The sequence below is a fragment of the Nothoprocta perdicaria genome, unplaced genomic scaffold (assembly GCF_003342845.1).
Source record: "Nothoprocta perdicaria isolate Ctin4 unplaced genomic scaffold, notPer1 scaffold_150, whole genome shotgun sequence".
NCBI classification, from domain to species: Eukaryota; Metazoa; Chordata; class Aves; order Tinamiformes; family Tinamidae; genus Nothoprocta; species Nothoprocta perdicaria.
Window position 1 is genome coordinate 1,061,674 of NW_020454650.1, and position 19,704 is coordinate 1,081,377.

Consider the following 19,704-nt stretch of genomic DNA (forward strand, 5'->3'; position numbering starts at 1 on the left):
GGAGAAGACTGGTTTTTTTTTGGCTCAGAGCATGATACCCATGTGCCAGGAGGGACTAATCACGGAAAAAAAAATGGGAAATTTTCTCTCCTCTTAGGAATCAAAGATGCTTAAGACTCAGAGAAAACCACCCTGTGTTTGGATCTGCTAAACTTAATTGCCMGACTGATTTTTTCCCTTTGTTTTTTGCCTCAGTTGGTCTGTCGCTCAGCACACAGTTTAGGGTAGGCCACCGAAGAGCCATAGTTCTGTTTACCCAAAATTTCAGGCTTCATCATACTCCGCCGAGAGCTATGTGAGTTTAGCAGCAGCCAGCGTTGCTGGCCTCGGAGCTGTGTGTAACAGCAGGGAGCCCCGACACCTGCACCGTGTCCCCCGCACCACGAGCAGCCCCCAGGCCRGGGGAACAGGCACTGCCGGTATCAGGGCGACTCACCTGCTGGCTGCTCAGAAGCCACCAYTGCTGCGCCGCAGTGTTTTCCAGGTGTCGGATCCCAGAAGCTGTGGGCGCTCTCCTGCCTGGCGGTGGTTGCTAGGCAGAAGGGAGCCTGGAAGGGCTCYGGCAGAGGGGTCAGTTAAAGGCTGTCCTCAACAAGCTGCCTGGAACTGCAGCCCGGGCAAAAACACAACGCCAGGAGCCCTGCGCTCCGCACTGAGGAGTGATCTGAGATGCTGAGAGAGAGGAGCCTGAGTCACAGTTTTTAATTTCCTCAAGTAGAAAAGAAGTTTGGATAGTGATTTATATGGAGACACAGAATTTTATAAATACCAATAAAATGTATTAAAATAGCAATGCAGAAAGGTTTGACACTCCCCTCACCACCACTTTTTTACCTGAAAAGACTGCTCAGTCACACAGTGTCCATGTTAATGGTAGCATCCCCAGTCATACCCATGGAATGAGATGTATATTTATTCAGCTATGGGACTGACTGCAAGGGAAGGAGAAAGATCGAAGGGTGGCTAAGATGTGAAAGCAGAAATGATGCAGAGAAAGAAGGAAAAAGAGGAAAAAGATCGGGGTAGGTTTAAAGGTGAGGACATTTTCTCACTGACAAAAAATGTGATGAGAAGGCTGGATTCAGTACTAAAGGTCACTGGAAGAAGACAGATAAAAATGTTTTGATAATAGAAATCTAAAAGTTTTCTATGTGTACAGCTTCACTCTGGATTTCTACCAGCTCAGCCCACGAACCAGCCAGGCTTGGAGCCAGGACTCCAGGGTCCCTGCTCAGAGCAGCTCTGGGACAGCTCCTCAGCCAGGGAAGGGCCCAGCAACAGCCCGGACCACCAAGGTAGCCTGGGCAGAAACTTGCCCGCTGACTGCGTGAATACACAGCCCTCTCCCCAAAAAAGGAAGCTGCAAAGGAGACTATGGCTGAAGTTTCCATCACTTCTCTATTCCTGGCTTTCCTTTCAGCCCAGCTGGTAGAATTTCATTTAAAAATGCTAGTACCTAATGTTTAATTACTTTTTAAATTTCCTTTTGGGGAGAAATTCCAGTCCAGAATATTAAGGTAACATATTTTTCATATCTCCTTCAATGCTAGGGGTACCCTTAAGAATTCTTACAGACAATAATTTTTGTGTCAGAGAGTGAYATTTTGGAGCCACGATCTTTATTCAAGATTTGTATTGAAACAGATGAATAGTTGGGGCAGAAACAAATATTTAGGAAATGTCAAATCAGTTTATGCTGAGGTTTTGAAGTGCTTCACTCTGCTGAAGCACTGTGAAAGTGAAAGAAGACAAGGGAAAACCTGTGGTGGTGTCACTTCCTTCACTGTATGGGCAGTGGTGTGGGAAAATCCACATCTAACTATTCAGGGAGTGAGAAACTAGAGCTCCCATGTCCTTTTCCCACTGARCATGTGACCTTCTGCTTACAGAGCTGCTGGCTCAGTATAATTTCAAGTATTTTAGTGTGTTATTTGACGGATTGTATTTCAGGATGACAGCATCACTTCAGCGATGAGTAAGTCCAGCTTTGCTCCTCTGCATTTCGCGTGCGTGCCCCAAATGTTGGCTGCTGGGGGACGGAGGGCCGGAAGATCCATCTTCAATATCCAGAACAAACTATGCAATGCTCTACCTGAATGGGAATTGCTCTGGAATTTTTAAAGAAACAGCAAAGCTCTTGTTCCACCCGTGCCACCTGCATTTCACCTCCTTGTTCTAGGGCTGCAGCAGGAGCTGCTGAAGGCTTCCCTGAAATGCTCGATTACAATTTTATTTTAACCTGAAACACAGTTTCACAGCCTTTCCTTTGGTGTGAACAGTGTTTGATTTCAGGTCACTCCAAACTGGATTTCTCTTTATTGTGTTACGATCATGTAATATACAGCATATTATTCAATTCCCCCACCAGAAACAAATGAAACCCTTATCTTTCCTTTGGTTTCTGTGCATGTATCCTGCTGACAATAGCAGGCATTTAGCTGTTTGTTAGGATAGATGTTAGGAAGGAACACGATTTGTTATAGGAAGCCTTAAATAAAAGCCAGTGTGATTTTAAAACCAGGATCTAGAGCCTGTTTGCTCCCATTTGTGGGGCTGCAGTCCTGCCCTTGCGGAAGGGCAAGGGACAGACATTGCCTGTGAGAAGGAACCATAGCAAGTGAAAAAAAAATAGTTGGAGAAGAAAACAGATATTAACTATGTAAGCTGAAAGAAAAAAATGCAGTGCACACAGAAAATCACAGATAACTGCTGCATTTTCCCACTACTACAGCTCAATCCTTTTTCCTGCTACGGTTTCCAGTATGAACAGTTCATCACTTGGGGGTTGTCAGGATTGGCCCATGTCTTATCTTTCCTGCGGGGCTGCAGGGTGGCAGAGGAGGCTGACAGTGATTTCATCTGGCTTTAACAGTAAAGGGAATGAACAGTAACGTTCTGGCAGAAATGCTGAATGGGGCAGGCAAGTCACTGTCGAACAGMATCTCTCAACTGCTTCATGCTGGGGTTTTATTATTATTATTGTTATTATTATTTCTTCCAAACAAGCCACTTAATTGCAATTTCAACAGTTTTCAATTACCAAAACATTTTTTCATCTGACTTCTTCCAGTGACCTTAATTGCAGGCATCTTCAGTTGCCTTGTGTTTGTTAGAGGCAGAAATATGTCCGCCACCCACCCATGCCTACTCATATCTACAGAGATTGTTCTGAGATTCTGGGATGAAAAATCAAAGGGAAGGGCTGCTCATAAAGCGACAGCAAAACAGCACACCTCTTTTATGCCGTGTTTTGCCCTGAGTCTTATCTCCCAGGAGAACAGCCACCCAGAAAGGGAGGTCAGCACGAAAACCTGAGGACAAGCTGCTGAAAAGTTCTTATTTTTCACATTCTTTAATCATGTTCAATGAACACCAAGTGGTTCCCATGGAAACTGGTTTAACACACACGGGCTGCTTCCGCGGCACCGACTGTCACGGGAGAGGTTATCCGACTTGCCCGTTTCCCTGGGTCAGGCAGCAGCTCTCTGAGAATGGGCAGGCCAGGAATTCAGTTTGCCCGATGCCTCTCAGCCAGGGCACCGGTTTTCTCAGCTCTTTCCTTTTTAAGTAAGTAATCCGTTTGAATTTAAAATACTCTTAKCTGACGACTCTCYAGAAAACACTGGAATTGAATGTAGKGCGAAACTGCCTCTGCTGAGTCAGTTACTTTCTATTGCTTTGCTGTCGGCTGTTTTCGAGCAGGAAAGGTATGATTTGGCCATTCCAAACGAAGTTCATTACCTTCATTAGATGCTTAGAAAACAGAACATTCTGCAGTTTAGGGCTTTGATTATGAACCTGCTCTAGTTGCAAAGAGATACATTTCCAAGGAGCACGCTCCTGAATTCCATGTGGAGTTTACAACAGACAATTTACTCTTAACAGAATATAATTCCTATTATATTCTTCCTAGAATTATATTAAAGTAAATGTCATGGAGAGAGGGAGAGAGAGGAGGCCATTGGCAGTCAGGAGTGAAAGATTTCCTCGGGTTCTCCAGCACCAGCGGCGGCTGCAAGACAGGAACAGAGGCAGGGCCATCTGTGGCAGCGAGTGAGGGCAGCCCTGCCCGAGCCCAGAGCGGCGGCGGAGCTGGCGCTGAACGCACGTGCGAGGCTGAAGGGCCCCAGGGAGGCCTGCTCAGGGCGGGCTGCCCCACGCGCAGCTCCTCAGCCAAAGGAGGAGTGACATGAGGCTCCCCCATCATAAAGCACTCCCAGTACTTTAAGGAGAGTGTCTTAGGGCCTAAGGACAGTGTCTGTGGGACTCTGCGCTGGAGACGGCTACCCCGCTTGTCCCCATTTGGCAAGATGAAAAGCTGATCCATGAGCTGGGTGAGCTGCTACATCCAAATAATGCAATGCCCATGGGCCTGTATTTAGCAGTTGTAGCACATCGATGTGAGCCCTAATGGATACCCTGGGAAGGCTGCACGTTTATGCAGAAGGTGAATATCCCTGCTTACTGCCATCATGTGCCAGAAATCAGCTCTGGGTCCTGCATCCCATGGATCRCTGGGAATAGGAAGAGGGAATGCCACTGTGGTGGAAGACAGGAGGTTTCTCCTGCAGTCCAAGGCGGCTGCTTGGCACCGATGTCTGATCCTTGTTTTGGAGATCTGAGCGTGTAGTGTGTGATCACCAGGTTTTATATAATACCATCAAAATTGTAGCTTGGGTTGTCAGAGGGTTATAGCTTCAGTCACCACACAAAGTAAGACCTTCTTGTCTCAGTACTGAGTTCTGCCCTGCAAACACACACATACATCTGCTCCTTGTTTCTTTTCCTTTGAAATCCTCTGTATCAGAAGCGCAGGGATGCTCGCAGCGGCTGATGGCAAACAGTAATAAAGGCGCACGTTTGTACATCATCGTGGCCTTCAGAGAACAAGCTAAATTGCCATAGCTCTGCCACCAGGAAAGAGAAAAATCTGTCTAGCTAGAGCAGATGGAAATTACCACATTGTGTACACTTCTTATCGAAACTGCAGGACCCCATAAGGCTAAAGGTTGTTTTTAAGGATCTCTTGATGGAGTATAATGGAATATACTGATCAAGAAAGTCCCATCTCTTGGCACATTTTATTKACAGAAACAATCTGTTGAACCACGTGTAAGTCACCCTTCCTTTAAGACTCTGGCAAGCTTCTGGGTATTTTATCAGACCAATACATAAATACCAACAAAAGGAAGAAGGAAACAACCTTAAATATACTGTGATACTGTGATACTGTGAAACCGGCAGAGTCAATACACAGAAATCAGGTCAGCACACTGGTGCTTGTGAAACATGGTAAACATGCATTACGGCACCAGCACAGGCACTATATCAGCACGTGAGAAGATGAGGTGTTTTCAGGAGGCAGGCAGGCATGTGTATCTTCTAGTTTAACTGCGTTTCTGTGCTCTCCAAGCTATTAAGGGTAAGTGAACATACTAGTGTGGAGCTTTAATGACAGCTTACTCTGTCTCTAACACTTTCCGTCTTCAGCATGCAGCTCATCCGAGGTGTGTAGGTAAGTATTACCCTCCCCTCTACAGCTGAGGTATTTATAGGCTCTCCACAGGCACGTTATGCTAGCGGGCTACAGGGACTAATGTCTAGCAGGGCTCTGGGCAGGTCCTTGGTGTGTCTGCACCTCGGAGTAATTTCATATGCTCCCTAGTCCTTCAGCCTGTGGATGGAGCCTGATTTGTCACCCAGCTCCCGAAGTGGGAGGACAGCAGGTACCCACCTGTCTGCAGGAGCCCACCAGCTTTCTGTGCCCCAGAAGTGACGCTCAGAGCTGTCTCCCATGTACCAGCCATCTCCCCTGCCATGAGGTACTTACCCCTCAGGCCTGCTCTGCCAGGCCAGTTTGTCTCCTGGCTTCATAGTAATTGATAGGGACAGCGGAGGACACTTCTTTTTATCTTCGGAAGGGCTCTCTCTTATCTGCCTGAGAAAGCACAAGTCCTGCCATCATCCTGCGTAATGCAAATCAGGAGAAACTGCACCGAAACACTAGGGTTCCAGCATTAGGATTAGACTGGCTATAAGAAGAGTCTCAATTTGTTACTATTTATTCTCACTAGGAGAATCAGATTCTGTGTTGTAAAGAGAGAAGAATTACTCACTTCTCTCAGACAAGAATGGCATTTCATTAAGAGAGAAAGACTTGGCGCCAATCGGTCTAGAGGTTAAGGGGCTGCATGTTAAATAATTTATGGCTACATTTAGCACCTTTTCTGCTATGCTAATAGCACCACAACACACTTAAACACCTCTCATTTCCTAAACAGTTTAGGAGTGGGTCTTTAAAGACAAATAGGTGATACTACCCAGCAAGGGACTTGTTGGTCTAACTATTCTTGCCTTCTTGGGATGGGAGGCAGCTGGCAGTACAGGTTGGGTGCGTAAGGTGGGTTCAGTGTTAAGGCCTTCAGCACAGATCACCTATGGAGCAGCGCATGCAGGAAGCAGTTGGCAGGACACAGCAGGACACAGCTCCGCTCCCAGGGAGGGAAGAGCCACCACTGTGATTTGGTCTTCGGGCTACACGAAGCACATATTGAGATAATAAAACTGATTTGGGTAAGTCTGTTTAGCCTGGATGCACTCAGATGTTAATGGTGCTTTATGCCACTGTGCATTAATGGGGTGGTTGGTGAATGTGCATTTTCAATTTGCCAGTGAGTCATTTTTGTTTAGCTTACAGGCCAGTATTTGACAGCATCATTAGACAGTGTGATTATATCATAGATCACCCTTCTATTAAAGCAAACCCCAGACTCTGCCCTGTAAGTACCTGCATGGCTGTGAGTCTTCATGTTCCCGGAGAGTACAGCCCACCTAAACTTCGTGTTTGCTGCTTTTTACTTAGTCAGTTATTCACATTCAAACTGACTCATTATGACGAGTCATTCTGAGGCTGCACAGAGAAAAATTATTYGCACTAGGAATAAACCCTTCCATTTTCCCTGTCTCCCTTCTGAAAAAATGTATTTGATTGCCAGAGTCAAGTCAGGCCAGGAAGCCAGGGAATCTTGAAGGCTGAGGTCAGAGATGGAGCAAGGTCAGGTAAAGTGGTCGGAAACCAAATCCTGTGACTGAAGAGCAGAGGCAGGAGCAGAAATGGAAAACAGGAGACAAAGGCCAGGAGCAAAGATCTGGAGCACAACTGCAGCTCTGCTACGACTATGATTGGACTCCATGATCTTAAAGGCCTTTTCCAACCACARTCCAACTCCTGGCTCGCCTGCCAGGAGCCACAGGTTGGGCTCTGAAAGGCCCTGGTGTTTCAACTAGTCAATTCCTTTGGAGAAACCTGGTGCTCAGTCAGGCAGAGCGAGCTGTGCAGACAGCAAAGCAGGGACCTCGTGTCTCATCCACAGTTGCACTGTGGCACATGAGCCACAAGAGCACGTGGTAGCTGGGGATCAGCACAATTAATCAGGAGTTACGAGCAAGCGTGATCTCAAGCAGCTCCGATGGCCGTGGCCCTAGATGCTGAGTGGTGTCTGCAACACGTCCTGATGCTGGGCTAGCTGAGCGCGGTGTGTGTCGGCAGAGGTAAGCACGCTTGCCTTGCAAAGCCTGCAGCAAAGCTGCACGATGCCCGGCACCTCTCGGAGCCTCAGTCAGAGAGCAAGTCTGCCTGAGAATCTTGTTACCATTTAGATATTGTGTAATAYATCACAAGGACTCAGCTTCCATTAAAACTGCCCCAATTATTATTCATGCACAGGYTTTTATTATACATCTCATGCACTTTTGCATTTATTTTTTACATTTCTTAATATGCAGAAGGTTATTTGATTACAATTTTGACCTTTAAGACAAGGCATAGTCTGGTTTTGCAAATGACATTTTCTCTATGTTATGCACATGAGTATAAGCTTATTAGACACAATGACTGGCTCCTAATGACATGAAGCATAAATACCCGTGTACAGAGACTATAACCAGAGACTATAATACACTGCTGAATTAAAATACCGTAATAGCACTAATTACTCAAACTTTGGGGCATAAGCAACTCTCGCATAACAGTATTATATCCAGAATTAAGTTGCAATGTTGGCCAGGGTTGGATTATTCGGTGAGAAGAACAGTGGTAGCTAGGTTATTTTTTATTTCATCTTCTAATAAGAGCTCAGAGAAAAGAAAATTTCTCTGCAAGGTACGCAATGAAATATGTATGGCATGAACATACCCGTATTCAAAACCATTGCACATGGCATGTTCTGATATATACGGGTCAGGGAAAAGACAAAACCTTCAGAGTTGTGGATTAGAAGCCAAGCAGCCAGTAGGGAAAAAGACAATGAGAGAAGGAAGTGTGAAACCTTGGAAATGCRAAGTGTTTTCAAGATCATTCAAACTGGCCGTGCCAACACAAATGCACTTGAGGCATCACATTTGGATTCCAATTGTGCAGTACCTTAAGGAGCAAACAACTGCAGAAAATCTTCCTCCATCCAGTGTAAGAAATGCTGCTTCAGAGATTGTGGCTGCCCAGAGCAGCCAACACAGTAAAAGCAGTGACTGTTAAATTACCTTGTTGATGTTCATTAAAGCCCTAAGGAGCTCCCTGGGCAGCTGGCTATCTGCAAAAGTGAGGGCAGCGACAGGTGAAGAAGGCACTAGCAAGCACTGAGTAGCTGCAGCCAGTCAGATTGGCTCGACCTGCCTCCTTAGAGCAGTCCAAACTGCTGGAGGGAGATTTGGCCCTTTCTGTCTGAAGCGACGCCCGTGCAAAGAGCCCTGCCCGGGAGCTGCGGTGCCGCTGCGGGCGAGCGGCTGCCGGCTGCGCCCCAGCCCTTCGCGCGCCCGCGGCGGCCACGTTGGGCACCCGGGGGCACCGGGAGGGCCGCGCCGCCCCCTGCGCCAGCCTCCCGGCCTCGCCGCACGCAGCGAGACGGCCCCGCTCTCTCGGTGCACCGCTGAGCTGGCGCCGGGCACCCCGTCGCTCTTCCCGGGAAGCTGGGCTGCCGGGTGCTGCCTCCCATTAGGGACTTGCGTCCCGCAGTCTCTTCTTTCAGTTCACCCAAGTAAGTMAAAAAAAAAATCGAAAGAAGCCGCAAAAGCAATGTAGAAACTTACACCCCCAACACATGTATTTAAATCCATCAGTTTCTAAGAAGAGCCAAAGCTCAATTTAAAAACATAGGAGCGGCTACACCTACTTTCCTTATGCTGTGTCCAGACTCTGATTGCTTGGTGCTTGGCTATTGATGAACAGAGATAAATTTCTTAAAATCTTTCTGAAGACATTGATTTAATTCTTTTCTGGGGGCACATGTTTCCCTTCTATGTAACAGGCAGTTTAAGGAACCCTAAGCTAACTCAGGCCTAGGAGGATCGTTACTGTCTGTAGCAAGTTCCTGCTGAAWTGCTCGCACATTACCTTAATTCCTAGATAACCACAACTGTATATAAGCAAAACAGGCAGGATGGCAGCTGTGGAAAAATAAAGGCAGGAAAACGAAAATGACCCAAGGCAGAAAACATGTTGGACTTGGTTAATCCTAATACTCAAGCCAAGCTCATAGGTTAAGTAAATGGTGCTTGCATGACTGAGGAACTCAGAACAGCTGTTTGAAGTATTTGGTGTGTTCTGTCATTAGTAAAGGTTTTTACCATGGATCTGGGATTGAATGAACTCAGGAATAGCTAGGCAGGACTATCATCATTTGCAAAGTAATATGAAGCACAGTGTGCTTGGGAACTTGCTGTGAATGCTTTCTGTTGCTCCTAGTCAACCTGCAGTCCCTAACAATGAAGATTTGGGTATTTTAAACATATTACAGAAATATAATAATTCTGTCATGTTTCACAGCTTGCTAACTCTGAATTTGTCAGAATGATATGAAAGGGATTCTTCTAACACAATTTCCTGGTGAGAAACATTACTAATTCCTACATCATTTGTTGTGATATGTTTTTATATGTAACAGAAGAAAGACAGCAAAAGAGAAAATTTGATACCCACAAAGATACAAAGTTTCAATTGAATCATACGGCATTTGATGAAATTAATTAGAAAATGTTTAGAAAGGGCTCRTATTCCTGGCACTATGGTAAAAGACTTTCCAGTTTTACAGTTACACCGGGACCAGGTTCATCGCAATCAGCCGGAGCAGCATGCACAGAGGTGGCTCTTGGGTTTGCTTGTAAAGAACTGGTGCATTCAGAGGTTTGCTTCAGGGTTTTCACTATTCTTACGCTGCTCAGGTCTCTGATTTCTGCTCCACTGTGCGGTGCACACGTGGGAGAAGGGATAAGGCAGTGCTGTTTTCTCTCTGCACTTCACCTGCGGGRTGAGGGTCAGTCTCTACGACCCATTCCACTCATGGTACTTCAGCCAGCACTGGGCAGCAGCCTCATCATTCCCACTGCCGGAATTCTGGGAACTCAGAATTGTCAGCAGGTTGAAACATTCCAGATGTAGGAGGGAAAGGAGAGTTGTTGTCTTCGGTCAGAGCTCAGCATGGGCTGGTGCCTCTAAGTGCTATGATAGCAGTCTCATGGGGAGAGGATATGAGTCCCCACTTCAGAAATAGAGATAAATAAACAACATTTTGGAGAAAGAGGTTTGTCGTGTCTGACAGCAGGGCAGTTAGGGCACAGCCTATGAAGTTACATTTACGTGCACGGCAAAGGAGAGTCTCCAACATCTACAAAATCTGAAGAAGAAAAGGAAATAGAGCAAACTGGATCTGGAAAATTCTGGGCAAACATTAAAGTCCAATTTATTCACAGTAATATCCAGTGGTGAGCTACACAGGAGCATAAATCCTCTCTCTCCATGTCCCTASCCCCTAGGTGAGCCTACAATGAGACCGTGTGGATTCACACACCACAGGAAATTCCCATCTTGGAGAAGAGCTGGGGTATCACAACGCTGCCCTGGACGTACAGGGAGGTAAACATCATAGGGTCTGCCCCCAAAATGGGATTCACTGGGTGGAGAAAAGGATGAGGCCCTACTCAGCTAACTGTTTTATGTGTCCTAGAGGAAATTAAAAAAAAATGAGGAATTCATAGTAAGCCCTGCCTGAAGAAAGTAGTTTCCAGTTTCCATTTACCTTGCTGGCATAATTAGGCACAGCTCATATTCCCCAAAGAAATTGTGTGGAAACAAGCAGTGCAAGAAGAGAAATGAAAGAGCCCCATGATTGAATCTCCACCAGGTACCTGCACACTAATTTTTCATGTATTCACCTGCTAGAAAGTRTTTCTTACACCTTGGGGGATTCTTCCACATACTTGTGGATTAATGAGAATCTCTTCTAGTGATATTCATCACTTTGTAATGATTTGTTTTTAATATGTCAGCTCACAGCACCGCCTTTCAATGTGAAAAGCATTTCCAGAGCACAGCTATTGCCTGGCTAAATTCAGGCCAAAATCATGTGGAATATCTTAATTAAAGGGTGTAAGGTGCAAACCTTGCCATTCAGTGAGAAAAAGAGCAGAGAAGGAATAGAATCGTGGTCATATTTTGCATTTTTATTATGCTTTGTATGATCAAAATGCCATATGGGATTTACCCATTAATCCTTTCACTGCCAGCACAAGAAGGATAAATATCACTTCCCCTGCAGCCTGGGAAGCTGGGACACAGGCAGACACTGGCTGTTGCGGGAGGCTCGAGCACGCACAGGCTCCAGCATGATCTTCATGTGTTTATCATCGTACAAAATGAGCACTGCACTGAGTKGTCCTGGCCACTGAATCACTCACTAATGAAGCCAGAATGGGACTGGCCCAGCACTTGAAAAATCTCACAGGCYACTCTGCTTGTACAGTTCCTGTGTGTGTCATCTTCCAGGCAAAGATCTTTGATTACTGCAGAATTGGAGCTTTAATTGGAAAAGCAGTGCTCTGGATGCTGTAGCTACCCAGATGCATGGAGGGTAACTCAACCTGTTGCCTCCCTTGCTATTCTAAGCTTCCCCAGGGYGTGAGACACCAACCCCGGGTAGAGCAGAGCGGCGGCAAGATGCTCCCCGGCCCGGTTAGTGCCAGGGCTCCCACTGCACCCGAGCGGGCCCGGGGCAGGCACGAGAGGCGAGGGCTGCGTGGAGACAGGACCTGGAGGAGTTCTGGTGGAAGGACACTCTTAGTGGGGTCCGCTTGCCACATACCGGAAAACATAGGAGCTCGGGCCCTGCATCCATGTCAGGGACTGAAGAGTGGAAGGAGTCCCCTGGCTGGTGAGGGACAATTTCTCACTGAGCTTTTGCCATGAACACAACCCTTTCTGATGGTCTTTGGCTTAGAGGTGTCAAAGGCCAAAGTCACRAGAATTATAGTTTGAATGTAGGAGATGAAGAGTGGAAAAGCAGAAGCAGCTGATATAGCACACTTCCTTTCCAGCTTGTTAACAAAAGATGTGGGAAAGAGAGGTGAGAAACATGAAGCAAGAAAATGTCAAGGAAGATAAAAACATGTTAGGAAAGAGAGAAGGGAAGAAGGAGAAGCAAATCTTAAGAACGGCTCATTCTCAGTGACAAAAGTGGGGTGAAACTTAGGAGGCAATGCAGATGGGAACATGAAAGGAAAATTAAGTGTGTAGCCTTTAAAATACGTGAATGAGAAGATATTAGCAATATGTGTCAGTATGCTGTAAACAGAATACCCGCATGGCATCTTGTCAACAGCAGTGGTCCACACTGGGAAATACACTCACACCAACAGCTCMACATTATTACTGTTTGACTACATCAATACAACCACAATTCTGATAAACATTCTTGTGCTGGACAGTGAGAAACATGTTATGTTTGGCAGGGATCAAAACAGAATCAATGAGTGAAATAGATCCATTCCCCATGCTCTGGGTGTCCCTGCTGGAGCAGGRAGGTTGGACTAGATGATCTCTAGAGGTCCCTTCCAACCTCAGTCATTCTGTGGTTCTGTGATTAGGACAACGCTCAATATATTTTTTTACAACCTCAAAGAATGTCTGAAGCAAAACTAGATGGGAAGGCACATACAAAAGAAAGCCTGGYCATTTTCTTGATTGTTTGCCAGCAGTACGTAGAGTGATGTCTTTTTTCTTTCCCCACTCCTAATGTTTCTCAGTCTTCCCATTTCTTTCCAGACTCCAGATTTTGTTTCTCCATCCCTTTCACCATTTGGGGGGCCAAAACCGCAGTCCATAATTCAGGCAACACACTGAAAATTTTGCTTCAAGTGTGGTCTCAAGTTCTTAACTCATCCCACGTCAGCTCCCCTTTCCCTCTACGATCTTCATCACCATTTAGTTCTCCCCCACAGCTGGTATTTCTGAGCCCATGTGCAGGACTTGCCGGCACGTTTCCCCCTTCCTTTGGGCTCCCCGTTTCTCTGTTCCTCCCGAGCGCTGCCCGGTCTCCATTTGAGCGGGTCCTCCGGTTGCTTTGCAACGCGCCCAGCGACTCCCGCAAGGGGAGGCCCCGGCGCTCRCTCGGGGAGGCCGGAGACCCAGCCCGGCCTCACAGCCACCCTGGAGGCCGGAGCTGGAGGCCCTGTGGCCTTAATCCCGTCCCCTTCGTTCTACCAAAGCTAAGCACGTGCCCAATACAGAGAACACGGAGTCTGGGAGCAGAGCTGCATCTTCCAGATTTGCTCTGGCATCAGCAACCTGTTGAGATAACCAGAAAGCTAAAATAAGACATTGCGTTTCAGACTTTGCCTTTCCCAGCATTCAGGCCTAAAACCTCCTCTAACAGATGATCAAACGGCTACGCACAGTTGGGAATCCTCACTTCATGAAAGTTGCTACAAGTCTGGATTGGGAGAATTGAATTGGCCACAAGTCCAATTAAACACAATCCAGAATTTTCTGCTAAACATCCAGATTTGCTACAGGCTTCTCCCTTGTCATAACAGAAGAGAAAGAGAACAAACTGAATAAGCTGTATTTCTTTTTATTTCTTATTTGTAATTGTTTTGGACAACTTACTTAATCAACATTATTATGTAGGAAAGCCAAAAAATGTTGTTCCTTACCAGTCACAAATCGATACTGATTCCAAATCATGGAAAAAGGACTGTATAATTAAAATATTGCTACACATCATGCAAAAAGACAGCAGGAATTAGTCAAAAAGCATATTTTTTCCCCACAAAATCACTTTTTCAGAAAACTCTCAAGTATAATTTTAATCTTGGTTAAAGTGTTCTATTTTTGAGAGGCAAATGGAAAACCATCTTTTTGTTTTAAAATACTCTTTTAAAATTTTAAACAAAATAYTTCTTAAGTTCCTCTCTTTTGAAAACGGAAAATGTGGCGCTTTTATTAACACTTTTTCCCAGAGTCACTAAAAGCTTTTAATGAAATATCAATACCCTTCCCTGAACAATGTTGAAAAATTAACTTATTCAATAAAATTATATGAAGCTTTCACCCTAGCTTCAGAAAGAAGCTAATTTTCAAATTAGCAAGTGCCAGCACTGGGCTAAGAAATGCTGGCTTTGAATTTATAATGTATGTGTATAAAAAACAGAGAGGAACGACAACGCACTAGCTACTATTATACTATTATATACTATTAAGCCTGGATGTATATCTTGGAAACAGATTCCRTGACCGTTAGTCATAACCCAACTTCCATTAAGTTTTCGATTTCCCTGGGCTTTTGTTGAGCCTCTGGGATCATGTAATGTTAACCCTAGGGACGGCTTTACTGAGCATGCTGTGGTCGCAGTGAGTAATACTTCCTCACCCGAATAAGGCATTGGATTTTTTAAGGCCTTGTTCAGTAGCCCTTACTCATACTGAGGAATACTCACTGCACCGAGAGTACTGGCGTGTATGCTAATCATTCTCAGCCTGGAATAAAAAACAACTCACACGTCCGTCTGAGTACGGCAGTTTTGCCCCACATGTCTGTGTACCTCTTGACATGCAAAAAATCTGCTCTTGTTTACAGGCAACCTGCTGGACGTTGCCTGGCTTGCAGAGCGTGCAGTTATGGAGCTGTATATTGTTCCTATGGGAATCAGCATGGCACCAAGGAACAGCAAACCTGGATCCATGCTCACACTAGCTTTAAAGGCAGTGTAATCATTAATGCTTAAACTACTTTTAAAGACAGTATASTCATCTGTATACTTTTGCTTCTGATAAATCCATAACGTACAACTAAGCCAATATGTGAGATGCAATTCTAACGTCTGAGTATTGCACACAAAAACCTATCAGTCTAACACCAGCACAGCTTAATACTCTGTAATGCTGAACCTCTTTCTGGAGAGAATTTCTCRTTCTTGGAATGACAAAGAAGCTGTAACACAGTTGAAGCATATGAAAAGAAAATGGAAAACAAAAAACACCCTCTTTTTAAGTATCCTTAGCTTTGCAACAAACATATGTACGTAGATAAAGTCGGGATAATTTACCAGGAAATACTACTAAAAAATAGTTAGCAAAGGAGAACCAGTATTATCTATCACCCTGCTTTCCTCCTGCTTTATTTAATCCTTGACATTTTTTAACCTATAGGAAAGGGAGCGCAGGTAGCGATGCTAAGAGCAGATGCAGGACAGGCCGGGAAGGAAAGCTCCTGGTTGGTATAAAGCATTTCCATCCGGCCGCTCCAGCCCCGGAACGCGGGCACTTCCTGCACTGTTGACTGCTAGAAAACCCAGCACACGCGAATATGCCCGACTCCGTGCTCTGTGCGGGACAAGCCCTGCTGCCAGCCCCGGCTCAGGCAGGCCCGGGTTAACCCCCTTGCACGGGGGCCAATCTCTGCGCCCCGCACGGTGCCTTTGAGCCCTCTTTACGGGGCAGGGACGCCGGCTGTCCCCTCTGTGCCACAGCRACGTGCTTAGCCCTCATGGCCACTGAAATTACAGCAGCATCTTCCCTGTCCACTTGCACTTTGTCTGCAGGGCTGCTGCTCCCTCAGCACGCTCTTGGGGTTTGTATTCCAGACCTAGGTTGCCCCTTTGTCTTTTTTTAATATCCATTGCTGATGGGGTTTTTTTTCTTGTTTTTTTTTAAGTATTTTACATTTTTAACAGTTTTTTTAAGAGTCTCTCTACTTACAAACTTTGTTTTAGAAAACCTTTAAGCAAATCTCTCTCTCTTCTATCACACCTTTTAAGTGAAGCAGCAAAATGCTCCGTACGTGGCAGTTGTTATTTGTGACATCAAGCCAACGGTGGCAGAGATGAGAAGACACCTCCCCAAACCTTTTTGTACCACTTGTGCCAAGGAAAGCTCTCTAGTAATTGAACTGGTTTGTTCCAGATAGTAACTTAATCTTCTGGCTTATTTTGATGCAATTCAGGAGAAATCACTGGCACATCACTGGTAAAACTAATATAAGGAAGGAAGAGAATCCAAACGTACATTTTAAGCTAAATTTAAGCCCAGACACAGGCTTGCTAGATCAAGGCAAGTACTCTGTACCATACATTACAAAGACAGCAAAATTTAGGAAGAAGAAAAAGAAAAAAAGTCGCTAGCTGTCTGCTTAAAATACCTTGTTAACAAGAAATGYTCTCCTGGCGTACCAGCTCTTCCATAGGCTCCTTATTTCCCACGCAGAGCATTTACCTTTAGGGAAGGTGTTAACATTAGTTTCACCTTCTCCCCGTAGCCTTGCCTTTCGGTAGGAAGAGGCTTATCCGTCACACAGGGCGCACGAAGCAAATAGCTGCTTTTGCACACGTCTGCACAGAAGCARCCTGGCTACAACACGGTTCTCCAAGCAAGGAAGACAAAGCGGGACTCCCCATCCATTAACTAAGCAGGGGAACCTGCCCTTCGGATCAAKAGGTCAAACGAGCATTTCTCAGGGTGACTGGTTTCCTGAAAACACAACTATGGCAACGTCTGTTCAAGTGACGCGGCCATTGAGGTCAAAGGGAGAGTCGGTGGATGTAGAAATYGTCCAGGAAAATATGATTTTAAAATCTTGGTTTATTCCTGCTGCCAGTCTCCTCTTGTCTTTTCATTATTTGACTTTCTTGCAGASAGCACACACATACAGCATGCACTTGTTTTATTGTGTCCTGAATTAGAAGTTAAATAAAATAAAAACAACCCTTGACATACCTAGTTCTTAATGGAATTGAATCCTTCCAGACTTTTCATCCACTCATTTCAATCAAATGAAGGGAAGAAAACAACATTACAAATACATCAAATAAGCCCCCAAGCGAGTTCATGTGTTCCTAGCAAATTAAATACATGGATGTTATTGAAGGAATGAGYACTCTTCTTGCAAGCCTTTCTCACTTAGCTCCATTTTGGTTTTAGTAACCTCAATTGCACTAATCACGGCTAAGGCAAGTGATACAACTTTTTATAAGGCTAAGGAGTTAGAAGAACACAACAAACAGTATTTCAGACAACGCAACCATGTTCAAGCAAGAAAGCAGAAACCTTGCAGATTTTTGTTTCCTGCACCCTTGCAAGGTGGCAGCTTGGCCTAGCTCTGGACCTGCCGTTCCTGCCTTCTCGCCACGCCAAAGCCTTTCCGCCAACAGACCAGAAGAGGCAYCGCGTTGCCAAGTGCCCGGCAAGCCTTATCCCGTCTCCATCATCGTGAGGAGCGCGCTTTCGCCACCCTACTCATAAGGTATCTCAGTGAGATGGCTGGATCTTGCAGGTCCGTGGCCGCCTGACCTTACRTGGACGTGAGAGCCATCATAACCCCTCAGAGCACCTCAGCATGGACTGGCTCTCCGCCCCATCCCACCCCCCTGTCCGTGGCATTTAGCCTTATACCTAAACACACTGCAAGGAAAGGGCTTCGGGAAGGACCATCCTGTGGGAATTTGTGGGCAGTTTGCAGGTGAGGAGCTTGGCCAAACCCTTCACTCCACCCCGGTGGAAAGAGACCCACAAATGGCTAAGGTGGCTCCAGAAAGAAAACCTCTGTATTAAAAGCCAAGGAACGCAGAACGACAATAATAAACACACGCTATCTCAGCCGGTAAATACAGTGTAAAAGGTTCATTAAAGTTCAACTTCAGCAATAACAATATATGCACTGTTCCAGCTCTTAACTCTGCCCCTTCTCCCCCCCCAAAAAGACTTTAGGTTAATAAAACAAAGGCTCAAAAAAGCTACTGTGACTACAACCAATGCGATTGACAGGGGAGAAAAAGAGGGATGGCGTCTTTCATTTCCTGCAGTGTTTTGTGTTTGGTTTTTTTTTTTGGGGGGGGGGGGGTCTTTTCTCTTTTTTACTAAAACGTTCTTTTAAAACGGGTAGTAAAGATACAAAACGCGCACACAGGATCTGGTCGTTTCCCGGCGCCGGGGCCGCGCTGCTCCCCTCAGACCGGGACGGAGGGGACGGGGGCACCGAAGGGGGCGCCCTCCGTAACGGCCGCCGCCGAGCCCCAACGGCCGCCGCGCGGGACCAACGGTCGCCGCGCGGGACCAACGGCCGCCGCCGAGCCCCAACGGCCGCCGCGAGGGACCAACGGCCGCCGCGCGGGACCAACGGTCGCCGCGCGAGCCCCAACGGCCGCCGCGCGAGCCCCAACGGCCGCCACACGCCCCGTGGCACACTTGGACACGCTTTAAACGAGACACAGACACGGCACGGGCAGCGCTACAGAGTCCGGTGCGGCGGGCGGCTCCCGCCTGCCTTGACACCACACGGCGGGAGCGGGGGCGCCCGGCGGGCGGGCGGTCGCTACTTGGCGGCGGCGGCGGAGGCGGCGGTGCTGCGGCGCTGCTCCATGCCGTTGGGCAGGAAGCCGGCGATGATGGGCACCGGCCAGATGAGGGCGGCCACGCTCCACACAATGATGACCAGAGTCATGAAGCACGCCACGAGCGTGGACTCGATGGGCTTGCGGTTCATGCGCCAGCCCGGCTCGCCCTTGAGCTCCTCCAGGCTGAAATCCAGGCAGCAGAAGTTGAGCGGCTCCCCTTGCAGCCAGTACTGGCCGGGCTCGGCGGCCGGCGGGTAGGTGAGCGGGGCGGCCGGGGGCTGGTGCGCGGCGCCCCGCAGGCGGCCGCCCCGCCGGCCGCGCACCCAGCTGCAGCCCACGCAGAGGCGCAGGTCCTGCTGCGCGCCGCCCGCCGCCAGCCCCAGGTGCTCGATGAGCAGCGGCGGCCCCACGCGGTGGAAGGCGGCCGAGAAGAAGGCGCGTCCGTGGCCGTTGGTGGAGAAGAGCAGCAGGTCGCACTGGATGCCCAGCGGGCGGCTCCAGCGCACGAGCAGCGAGCTCAGCATCTGCCGCTGCACGCTGATGTTGCAGTGCGGGTCCTCGGCGGGCTGCGGCTGCCCCTGCGGCCGCTGCTGCTGCCCGGGCGAGGTGGCAGCGGAGGAGGAAGGCTCTTGGCTAGGGGCAGCCGGCGGGCCCGGGCTGCTGGTGCTGCCGCTGCTGGTGCTGCCGCCTTCCTCCTTGCCGGTTGCCGCTTCGAGGTCCATCTCGAAGCTGGCCAGGGAGCGGGCGGAGGAGTTGGCAGCGGGCAAGAAGAGCTCGGGCTCCGGCTCCTGCTGCCCGCTGGCGGCCGCCGCGGGGCTCCAGCCGTGGCGGGGCGGCAGGCAGGCGGCCAGCAGAGCCGGCAGGAGCAGCGGCAGCATGGCATTGACTTAGCGCCGGAGAGGAGGCAGAGCGGCAGGAGGAAGGGGCGGCCGCATGGCGCTGCCGGCTGCCATCCGGCAGGCAGCGGCGGCGGGAGGCTCTGCCCGCGCCCGCAGAGCGAGAGGAAGGGGAAGGCGGGCGGGGGCTGGCGAGGGGGTGGGAGCGGGGCTG

The 19,704-nt window shown here is 47.8% G+C and overlaps 1 protein-coding gene across 1 annotated transcript; it reads right to left on the reverse strand.

Annotated features, from left to right (window-relative positions):
* Window positions 1-18,509: 18,509 nt before the first annotated feature.
* TMEM158 (transmembrane protein 158) lies at window positions 18,510-19,605 on the reverse strand. Its single transcript, XM_026034859.1, has one exon. It carries the CDS (start codon window positions 19,530-19,532, stop codon window positions 18,633-18,635), a length of 900 nt encoding a protein of 299 aa, XP_025890644.1. The 5' UTR covers window positions 19,533-19,605; the 3' UTR covers window positions 18,510-18,632.
* Between the last annotated feature and the right edge of the window lie 99 nt (window positions 19,606-19,704).